This window comes from Emydura macquarii, unplaced genomic scaffold (genome assembly GCF_026122565.2).
Source record: "Emydura macquarii macquarii isolate MOO-44397 ecotype Brisbane River unplaced genomic scaffold, CSIRO-AGI_Emac_v2 contig_212, whole genome shotgun sequence".
NCBI classification, from domain to species: domain Eukaryota; kingdom Metazoa; phylum Chordata; order Testudines; family Chelidae; genus Emydura; species Emydura macquarii.
Window position 1 is genome coordinate 8,502,300 of NW_027130349.1, and position 12,262 is coordinate 8,514,561.

General features: G+C 38.2%; 1 protein-coding gene across 2 annotated transcripts in view; it reads right to left on the bottom strand.

Annotated features, from left to right (window-relative positions):
• Positions 1 to 12,262, bottom strand: part of DLGAP1 (DLG associated protein 1) — a 571,137-nt gene that overhangs the window by 188,901 nt on the left and 369,974 nt on the right. For both annotated transcript variants that reach the window (XM_067547338.1, XM_067547348.1), the window contains exon 7: positions 3,736 to 4,761. In XM_067547338.1, coding sequence (XP_067403439.1) covers positions 3,736 to 4,689 — 954 coding nt within the window. In that variant the 5' untranslated portion in view covers positions 4,690 to 4,761. The remainder of the gene's footprint in view (positions 1 to 3,735; positions 4,762 to 12,262) is intronic.

Here is a 12,262-nt window from a genome sequence, read left to right on the forward strand (position 1 = left end):
AACCATTCCACTGTCTAACAGATCTCACTGTCAAGGGATGGGAAACTATTATAGATAAAACAAGGATGCTCCTTGCCATCTCCCACCCTCCATTGCTGAAAAGTTGGGCCATTCCTAGAACTGAATCAAATCAGAATATTTTCTTGAGATAAGGAAAAGTTCAAAAACAGACTCTACCCCATTCCCTTCCCTTCCCCCAGACACACCTACTTCTCAGAGAAGAGATGGGGTAGTTCTAATTTACCCTACGCCCACGGACAAGAATATTCTAGTCTCTCCCAAAGTCCACATTGAGGCAACCTCCAAGGCATGGTATACATCCCCTGTTCTGCTGCAGAAGCTACAGAAAATGTTCTGCTACAGAAATGTCAGCCTCAGAAATCTACGTGATTTAAAGGACCAGTTGTAGCAGGACCTAACAGTGAGGTTCTGGGCTTTCACTGGTATAAAACTGGCAGGGTGTCAAGTTTCCCAGCACCTATAATATTTAACTTGGGACTTTATCAGAGCAGGTCTACCAGCAACACCCCATCCTCAGAGGAAGCGGCAGAGGCAATAGGCAAGACACCACCATTTCAGAAAAGCAAGTGAGAGGACAGATGGTCTATCAGCCATCCCCCTAAAATAGCACAGGGGAACTCATAGCTACTTATAAAGAAAATGGAGTTGGGAGGGATCCTAATAGCCACTTCCTCATTGGACATTTAGCTTTCCTACAGAGAATGACAACAGAGCCTACTGGAGAAAAGAAAGATTGTATTAAGAGGAAAGAATGGGTCCTTGAGGAACATCCATAGGTTTGGATAAAAATCTGAGGTTTGAATTCTGCTCTGAATCCACACTCCAAACCTTCAGTGATTAGTCCATCTCTAATATGGACAAATGCCAACTGAGGACTATAATGAAACTATCAAATTTAAGTTATTTCTTCTGCAGAGTGAGATTGTTATTGCTTGTTATTTCTATTTCTAAATACTGAGGTGTCCAGATACTACAGTAATATAAAAGCAGGCAGGCATGTAGATGGAGGGGAAAAAAACCTGAGAGAATATTCATTTGTGAACTACACCAAACTCAATCATGAAGCTTCACAGAAAAAAAAACATATTGAATATTTAGTAGAACAAAAAGAAATCACCTATCCATTGTGTTCAGACACTTATCACAGGAACCATTTGCATGAATAAAACACTACTCATCTAAGGATCATGTAGTCCACATGCTGGGTCATCAAAAGCAACTTAAATTACAAGTGAGTTGAGAAGAGCATCTAGTAATCTGATTAACCAGGTAAAAAAAGTAGCAAAGAAGTATCATGTTAGTCAAAGTCATTATCAGAGTTGTGGAACACTGTCATGATTTTGCAATTAAGTAGTTTTTATCTCAATCACTATGTTTCAAATTGTCAACAAAGGAAACCATCCTGCCTATGTTTCAACAGGAAAAATAAACAATAGATGAAACATATCTACATCATACTTACAGAAGGATACTGATTATTGTACTTGTTGTTTATAATATTTATATTGCAGTAGAGTTCATAGGCCCCATTTAGGATTGGGGCCCCAGTGTTCTAGATGCTGTACAAACACAAAAGACATGGTTCATGCCCTAAAGGGCGTATAGTCTCAGACGACAAGTGACGTGTGAAGGGAAAGGGAGAGGGAAGCAATTAAATATGCACAATTATTTTTACGAATATATATATTTGCTATTTTTAAAAACTGTCAATACATAACAGTAAGTTTAGTTGTCTGGACTGCCTCTTACACTAGCAATGATTACTTGACTATGTCTTATAATGAATGTTAGCACTGTAAATTAGAGCTTGATTAAGATTTTCCTCTGTTTTTTAACAACTTCCAAACGCTGACATTTCTTTTTCTTTTTCCAAAGCAAGTATACAAAAAAAAAAAAAAAAACAAAAAAACAAAAAAAAAAAAAAAAAAAAAAAAAAAAAAAAAAAAAAAAAAAGAAAACCAAAACCAACAATCTGGACATAATAGCATGGCATATGTATAAGAGAACATTTATTCACTGCACTAAAAGGTTGTTGGACATATTTTTATGAAGACACAGATAGTGTCCTCTAATTTCACTTCATGAGCCTATTCCTGTCAATTAAATATTATCTAAAAGTCCCTCTGGAGGTGCTTATTTGAAGCTGATGCTGGCATAGTTTTTCACTCTTTTCTAACCATCTGGTTATACACTGAATTGTCAGCTATTTTATTGATACCTGTCTGGAAACTGAAGGAGTAAACAAAAACATCACCAAAAGAAACCTCAGATCTAAAATAACCAAGACATTCAACTCCAAAATTAAAATTTCTTCTAGGTCCCAAAACTCAGACTGAAGAAAACTACTGAATCAAACCTTTAAAATGTTGTAATATTTTGCTATTTTGAAAACTCAGCCCTGAAGTCCATTCCCATTCCATATACATCTGTACACACATATGCATCTGTACACACACAGAGAGTACATACTTTCTCCATTTCCCCGCCCCCATATTGCTATAAATCAATGGAAAATATACACACCTTTTTTTTTATATTGAAAACTGAGAATTTCAAAGCTTGATATTCTAAATGATTTTACTATATATGCCATTTAACCTACAGAGCTCAATTTTAAAACGTGGGTGCCTTAATAGGACATCTAAATCCTGCACATTATCTGAGTGTTGACTTGAGCAACAAAATGTGGAAACTGAATATCCCTGTAAAGGTAACCACGTTAGAAAAGTGGTCTGCAGTGTATATAATATGCAATAGTCCCACTGTTTTAAAGCAAAACAAAGTTCTTTTCTCAAACCTGTTTTTTCCTCATGGTCTTCTCTCTTCTTTGTGTAACGTTATTCCATCTTACACACACACTTAGATGTTCCATAACTGCTTTATTTAAAATGCATGAAAGCTATCCACAGCTCATCTAAGAATGAAACAGTTTTAATATTTTCTGATCCATGTTTCTGCCACACACATTCGCCGGCAGTATGATAGCTCCAAGAGCAGACATCTGATTCTTGACATTTAAAGATACAATACTGGTGAAAAATAGTGACGCTTTATTAACTGCAAACAGCTTGTGAGGGAGTAGGTGATGTACTCTTAAAGTGTATAATCAGAACAAGCAATCGTTTCAGCCTTTCAATTTTATATTTTTGAATCAATGCCATAAGAAAGAGAAATAGCCAGAGATACAAATCTGGACACTTTACAATAACTAACTATTTAATCTTTTACATAAAAATACTTAGCCATTTATTTACTGGTATAAAAAGGATTAAGACATCTCAAAGTTTTCAAAGGGTCTCCAAGTTTTCATAATAAAATAAGAACTAATGAAAGCAAATCCTGAAATTACAGAAACCAAAGAATTTGTATACTGGTAACATCCTGTTGAGTGACATTGTAATGCTAAATACAAGCACAGCAACCTCCAATTCCCTACGCCCCTGCTGTGACTGCCTTTTCAATCCAACCCCCATGCCCAGAAAGCTCTCATTCTTCCCACATGAAAAAAAATTAGCCTGTTGCCCATGTTTGACACACTGACTTTTAGCAATAAAATACAAATTTATTTTTAATTTTATCTGAATTACCTTTCCCTTTTCTTTATCCAATGACCTCCCAGAAAATATTTAAGAAAATACCTCTGAAATATCAGAGTGAAAACACGTCTGCAAAAAGGATAATTCAGTAAACAGCAATCAGTGCTACATACTATACCTGAAGGTATTGACAAGACCGTTCCTGTTGACATGTCTCTGACTTCACCAGGGTCTGATCCATATTAACTGAAGCTTTCTGGTAAACTTCACGGGCTCTGCTCACTGTTAGTGTAGAGGACCAAGAGCTTTTTTTCATTAACTGGGCATCCAAATTCACGGGCAGGTTTGCACAAGTAGAGCATTTGACATCATTATTGCTTCTGGATGACTTCACAGTTTGTTGACTAACAGTGTTATAGGCTTCCATAAAGTATTGGGAAGTGGAACGATCGGGGCACCTTCCCATAGTCATAACCCCACTAGGACCATGATAAATGCAAACATCATTGTCCAAGTTGTCATCTGAACTCCACCATCCTGGTGCATTGGATCTGGACTTGCCATCTGACCGTCTTTCTTTACTCTTGCTACGCTTCCCATACCTCATTGTCTGTGTCTCCTCTGGGCTTGCTTTGCCACCATTGACACTTCCCTTTGATGGTCCCTCAAGAGAATGAGACTTTGTGAAGAGCTTTTGAACAGAGTGGACCAAGTGGCGGATCCTCCCGGGACTATCACTGCGATGTTCCATGGCAGTCCGTTTGTATTGTAAGGTATGGTAGCCATCTCGATTAAGAGGCAGCTGCCTTTCAAACTGGTCCAAAAGATTGGCAGGAATGCGATTAGTTTTATTAGCTGTTCCATGGGGAACAAGAGCACACTCATCTTTAAGTTCATGGTGGGAATTGTAATGTCGCCGAGGAAATGTGCTGCTAGCAATTTGATCGCTATAGGGTACCATGCATTCTGCCTGAAAAGAGTTCCTCTGAGTATAATAAGGGTGATCTGCAGGGTGAGGGTCCACTGGATTTAATAAATATGGCTTCCTGTCTGGGTGATGTGGCAGACTGTCACATGGAGGGTCACAGGTAACCCCGTGATGATGACTGCGGTTGCTGGATAATCCTTTCATTGTTGATGTAAAGAGTGTCCCAAAGTCATCTAATATGTATTGTTACGTTACAGGCAGATCTCAGAGAAAGGCCTAGAAGAATAGAAAACAACAGAAGTTGTGAGATATTTAAGCCACTACAATTATTAACATATAAATTGCCGTTAATATCAGAAATCTTACGAATAAATCCTTTCTGACACCCCTAGACAATTGGTCACTCCTTATGCATGGCCTAACATCATCACAGAAAGGATAGCTCAACAAATTACAAAAAGTGAGCTTTTTCTACCAAGTGAAAACTAGACAAGGAAGATTTTCTTCTGTGAAACCCATCACTGCTAACTAACTAATAGCAATAAATATGTTGTCATGTACCATCTAAAGCCCCAATCGGCAAACACATATGCATGTTTTCAAATCCTTATATGTATATTCAGTGGGCTCCAAATTACTCCCATGCATGTTTGCAGGATCAGGCCCGAATTCATTAAACAAAATCATGCTATTACTGAAAAAATTTCTGAGTTACTTAGGGCCCAGTTCAAAGCATAGTTAAGTCAATGGGAGTCCAAGAAGCAGTATGGGAGACATGGATCTTAGCTGGATAGTCTGTGTCTTTGCACAAGTGCAGAGAGCCGGTTAGGGTAACACAGTCAGAAAGACCTTGACACTCCCGGGACATGGTGTGGTAGTTACCAGACATGATCAGTAGCTGTTCTGAGGCTTTATATGATGTTTTCATTGTGGGCAACCCCCCTGGCAGGTCATAACTTAGTCACCTTCTGAGAGTTGACTCAATCAGAGAGCAACTTGGGTATGTGGGGCCAGGGGCGGGGAAGGTTACAAACATAGGAGTTAAAAACAGCCTAGCAGACTCAGCAGTTGATTGATACAGGACCAAGAATTGTGTTTGCTTTGGATACAGGCTACAGACTTTTGTTTCACCACCAACTGAGAGGACCAGTCATCTATTAACCCAAGGGTTGGAACGCTGTATGTGGTGGAGATCCTCAGACTGTTTGTTTGCTGATAGGGTTCTAAAGCATTTAAAGGATTGAGATGAGGCCAATTTTCAAGCCTGGAGTAGTCCAGATGAAACACTATAATATACTATTGTCACACTATAAAGATTCTGAAATGTCTCTGAGAGAAGATCAGGGGGAATGAGTCTTGAGGTGTGCTGAAGGGTAGAAAATGTTTTGTTGACATCTTACCTTTGAATGTTTGTAACAAAAACAAAAGGAAGAAACTCTGTATGAGGAACACCATACATTTACTGTCTAATAGCTTTTGTTTAAAAGTTATTCATACTATTCCTAATACTATTTACAATGTGTTTTTTGTGTGCATTAATTGCTTTTTGTTAGTAAGAAGATGTATGGTATGCTCTCTCTGAAATTAACTGGGAACTATTAACATTAATTTATCAGGGTTTTACATACAAATAGCCCTGAGGTTTAACTCTGTGTGATGCTTTCTGAAAAGTCCTCAAAAGACAGAACTCTGGTCTGTGCTTCTGCAAAGAGGGAAGCTGAGGTGCAGGGAGAAGGGTACTGTAATAGATTAATACAGTATATTGCCTGAGCATTCCCTACCTCCTTACCCCCAGTACATAAGCACATTATCGAGTCAGTAATAAAACAATGAAAACATAGCCCAACTGTAATCGTTTTACAGTACACACTCACCTTTGGGATCATTACATACCTATTGACTTACTCCTACTCTTTACCAGAAATATTTTAGACTTAAAGTGGACTGGTATTTTGCTGTTCAGACTTATTCTCATAAATTTTCAAAGAAATGAAATGTTTTAGCATCACTGCTCCTTCTAAAGTCAATGGGATTTGTATAGCCAAGTCTTGTACATTGCTTTTGCAAATGTAAAAGGTTGTATTACTTGACAGTGGATTGAAAATATTTTGCTTCAGAATGACTGTCTCAGTGTTACAGTACTACAACTGACAACCAAATATATTCCTTGAGCTCGAGTATTCAATAACTACTACTTTTGGATCTATTCAGATCTCTTCGGGACAAATTTAGCAGACCAAAAGGACCAGCTGCAATAATGTTGCTGCAGCATCTACATCGCTAATGTATGAATTGCTAATGATGCAAAATAATTCATAGCAATATCTAAAAGTAAAATATCTAAAAAGTAAAATATCTAAAAGTAAAATAATTCATAGCAATATCTAAAAGTGATGCAGCAGCACTGGGCTTTTTTGGGGAGTTCTTGGTGTGCAGTCTCTTTGCAGCTTCTTTTAACTTAAGTGAACTGAAACTTTTTCAGCTACACTATTGTTTCCATTGGGGCTGATAATGCATTGTATCTCTTGGACCACTATTTCAGTCAGTCTTTCTTGGGAGTGTAGAAAGACTTGCATAGCAACTGGAGTGGCAACTGTATAATGAGGGATTTTCATCAGTTAAGTGTTTGTTTTAATGATTTGTAGACATCACATCTACCAGAAAATCAACCACAAAGACTTTCTGAAATAGCATTAAATTGGTCTCAGTCTAGCAAAGCCTGTTTTGCATTAACCATAACATATTTTATATTTTCGTCTGCCTCTCTAGCAAGCTAAAAATGCTGCTCAATATGCTACAGAGCTGTTGTAGAAGTGCTGCATTTCACTCTTCCATACCACCTCTGTGCAATGAAGAAAATGTACATTGTCCGGTGACCTTGAATGCTAAAAAGAGGCTTCAAAATAACACAAATGGCATTTGAAATATTCAACAAGATGAGCTCGCTGCTTTACTCAGATAGAGGCATGGCCTAAAGCACTTTTAAAAACACTAAAAGATATTATATTCAGAGGTCAGGTCTTGTCAACTACACAGTACTTACAGTACCTGGCAGTTCTAAAGAACACTTTACAGCTTTACCAACTTCTTTACAAACATGATCTATTAGCGTGTGGAACAGCCATGATTCCCAAGGGAAATGGTAGTAGCTCTATTACTTGAGTCATTTAAAATGTAACTTGACAAAGAATATACTATCAAGAACAATTCTGCAAAATGGACCTGATGACCAAATAATCTCTATGAATATAGGTACACACTATAAAGCTTGGCAAACGGGGGTGTCAGCCACTAATGTTGACAAAAAACCCTGTTATCATATTGTGAGATTTAAGATTACATGATAAGAATTATTTTAGCGCTTATTATTTATTTTAGCGCAAATTATTTAGCAAAATACAAATTCACCATACAAGAAAAAGATCACAACAATCCCACTCCCAGAGATCTTGCAATCTAAAATATAGACATAAAGAAGACAGGGTGGAGTGGAAAAATCCAGAATGGTGAGTGAGCAACTTTTGTGTCTTTTAATTATTAATATTATTATGAATTCCCAGCTTGTGGGTATTGTGAAAGAAGCAGAGGAGACATTTGAATGAAAAAAGGGGGTAAGAGTTTGCAGACTTGATAGGAAAGCCATTCCATGCATAAGGGGCAGCATAGAAGTCATGGAGTTGTGAAAGAGAGAAGGAAATGAATGGAATATACAGACTGGTGTCACTGGTGGGGTGGAGCAAGAGCACTGTTTTGGAGCAAGATTATGGGAAGGAGCAAGAGCACTGTAAGAGGAAAGGTCTGATTTGTAAGCTGGAGCAAAGCTGTATGGGGTCTAGAAGGCAAAGTTTAAACGAGATGCAGCGTGCAAGGTGGAGGACTTCAAAAGAGATGGAAGATGTGGTTTTATTAATGGAAGAGAATACTTTTACTGATGGACAAATCTGATAGGGAGGCAATGCAGGTGTTACAGAGGCTGGATAAGAGGAGATCTTAATAATCAAAAAAGGAAAAGACCAGGATATGGAAGAGAGACAGTGTCAAGATATGGAAGAAAGACAGCTGTTAAGACAAAGAGGAAGGAGCAGATTTTCAATAGGTTATGAAGGAAGATGCTGCAAAATTTGGATATGGCTTGGATATAAAGAAAGGAGGAGGAGGAGGAGAAAGGAATTCCCAAGTTGTGGTCTTGGATAGCAGGTACGATGGTGGAGAGGCTTAGGAGGAAAGTTAAAGTTCAACTTAATATGGCTATAAAACTGGAGTTGTCAATGAATCATTCATGAGAGAATGCTGGATAAACAGGAGAAAATGGACTGGACTGAGTGAGAAAGAAGAAAATTTGAAATTCACCACCATCACCACCAGAAGATAATCTTCTTCCTTCACAAGTGTATGCAGGGTTACAGTGAAGAGGAGGTGGCTAAGAATAAGGCATGGCAGGACCACTATAAAGAAGGCACCAGGGAGGAAAAGAAACGCTCAAAGCAAGTGCTGAATATCTCACAATGGTGGGAGAACCAGAAGAGGGCAGAGCCAAAGAAAAACAGGCTGTCATGGAGAAAGGAGTGATCAGCAGTATCAAAAGATGTGGAATAGATATAGATGGAGTCTTGCCAGAAATGTGTTTTATATAACGTAAAGGTAGAGTAGAATTTTTTTATTCTTAACCGTTAGGCTGCTATATTATATATTATATTATATTATATTTTATTATATTATATTACAAAGGTCCTTACGTTGCATTAACTGTTGTAAAGATGATAATGCTGAAAATATCTACTCAGAAATGAGCACCATTCTTTTATTATATATCAAATATCTAAAGAACAAAGATATGTCCCATTGTACTTTAATTATTTTACTACTTCAGGAGGGTATAACAAAAACAGAAAAGTTTCAGGCTAAGCTGGTGCACTAATATACATCAAACTGAATAAAGCATATTGGTGACATACTTTCCCTATATTTACTGAAGCTTAAAGTTCATCTATTAAATATTTAATGGACTATCCTTCTGCCCAGTAAAATGCACCTTTTTTTCTTTGATATATTAACTGCATTCAGAAAATACCGGAAACAAATGACATGGTACAACTGCATCCCCTCATCCCACTGAAAAATGATTTAATATGATTATATATTATTTTCCATAACAGAATTGGTTAAACCTACCAAGAAATTTTTCAGTGTCATTAATAGCCAGTGGGGAATCTGACTATGTCATGTGCAGCTGAGAAGAGAAAAATTGAGTTTGTGCTGTATTGTTATATCTTAGTCAAACCAAGATTGTTTAATCAATCATAAAAACAATAAAATATACTTTCTGAAGAAATTACAGATTTATAAACAATGGAAATAGCAGCTTTGTGACTAGAAGAACAAAAGACCACTTGATAGTATAATGATGGATGACACAGTAGAGAAATAAAAATATTATCTTGAAATGCTGGAGAAGTCTTGTCTTATTCAGAATCAGTAATATGTTTGCCATTGTTATTGTAAGTATGCCGTAGGAAAGAAGGGGATACAAATCTATTCCTACTTATTTCTGACATAGTATACCCATACATATTACAGTACACAGTACATATATCAGTATTTTGATGGAATGATTTAATGTGCTGAAACACTATGCCCGTAATAATTCATATGCCACTGGTATGGTGTGTGGTGGACGTTCCCCATACTGTCCATGAAAGGGTTAACCACACACTATGGGCAGAGGAAATCCTGCCCTCCAGACCATGCTGGGCATGCTCCAACTGCTGCCACAGTATAAGAGGGAACAGCCCAGCTCATTCTAGGCTGACCACAGAGGACGAAGGATGTTTGCTGGAGGCTTCAGCCCAGGAACTGCTGCGGCTGTTGCCAGAGGCAACCACAGACCCAGAGAACGAGGCAGGATCCCCGGTGTGCCCAGACCTCCAACCAGAGTCAGACTCTCAGACAACTATGCACACTGAGGAGCTTGGAAACCCTGATGAACTGTGGACCACCACATCAGGAGACAGGGTAGGAAGCAGCCCAGGGAAGAGGGAAATGGCCGTGACCCCCAGGAAGAGTCAGCGTGTTGAGAGTGGATTCCCTGCTGACTCATTGGTGAGCAACATTGCCACTGCCAGCGCCCTGGGCTGGGACCCAGGGGAGGAGGGTGGGGCCAGGTCTCCTACCCTGGCTGTCAACCTCTGACTCTGGTCATGGGGCCCAGCAGCCCCGACCTCCAGGGCAGCCCCACTGTCTCTAGCCACTGGGCCACACAGCCCTGACCCTCCGAGCAGCCCCACTGTCTCTGGCCACAGGGTCATGCAGCCCTGACTCCCAGGGCAGACACATTGACTCTGGCCATTGGGCCACACAGCTGATCCCCAGGGCAGCTAAATTGGCTCTGGCTGTTGGGCCACTCTACCTTGAGGTCAAGGACAAAGGGCTGCCACACTCCCCAACCTACCACAAAGAGGGACGGGGTGGATGTACCCTATGACACATGGTTAGGAATCAAAATGGCATACAAAACATCAGAACCTGAATGTAAAAATTTTACAAGCTTTCAAGTATTTTATACACAGACTATATTATGATTTTGTATTTGTATTAACTGATGCACAAATCATCTATATTTTGTGTTCATTAATGTGCAGTGCTTTCAAGAAACTTGTTTTCTATTTTATAGATCTGTGGAAACCTTTCTTTTTTAAAAAGTGATGTGTACCATAGCCTCTCCAATTTTATCTGAGAAGATCACACAATTACGTTACTTGTGTTTCATAAAAAATCATAAAGGAACTATCAGGTAGCAAAATTCTTGAGCTACAATCATGTGCAAGTAATATTTACATAGGGTAGGCAATACAGCAGACTAGAGCAGATAATATAGAATGCATAGTTAATGCATGTGTATTCTTATGTATTTAGAAATAAGTTATAGTTAGCATCTTATCTAACCTATAATAAAGTATTTTATATTTCTTTCATGTGGACATTATATGTAGTAAATATTGATTATTTTTCTAGTAATTTCAGAATTTGATTATGCAACAATAGTATAAGATTCATGAGAAACTCCGCAATATATAGAAGCACAACTGATGCTTACAGAAGTAATCTGAAGGAATCACAACGTAATTATATTTGTATATATATTGCATATTTTAAATATAAAAAAACCCCAAGGAGTTGAGAAATTTATGAGCAACAAGTGAACAGGAAAACTGTATTAGCAATATACAGTATTGAAACTAAATAATTACTTTGTATGCAACATATTATTTCCTACTTAAGGGTAAAAGTCACCTTAGCCACATCACGTAATCCCTGCAGTACATCTCTGTTGAGAAAAGGAGGGCCAGACTGCTCTGAAGTTGCATTTTCTTTGCGCAGTGAACATAATTCTTTTGAAATATCATTCAGTGAGTCACAGCCTGTTTTTTAAATCTCAGTTTCAAAGGCAGGATCAGACTAAAACTATGGCTCTGATTCAGGAAAGCACTTAAGCATCCTTGCTCTATAGGAATACTTTCCTGAATTGGGATGTGTGTGTCTAAAAACAGACTAGACTTCCCAAAGAGAGGTGCATGGCTATTTGGGACATATGAACACATTTTTTCATAAATACACTTATTAATGTTGTCATTTGTAACAGTTCTCACATTTGATGCTATTGTATCCATCCTGGAGAAATGGAGAGAGATTCTCCTTACTCTCATACTGAACCCTGAGGATTTCACTTTATTCATATACTTAAGGTGTGCCACCAAAAGGAATAGTTGTTAATAGAGAA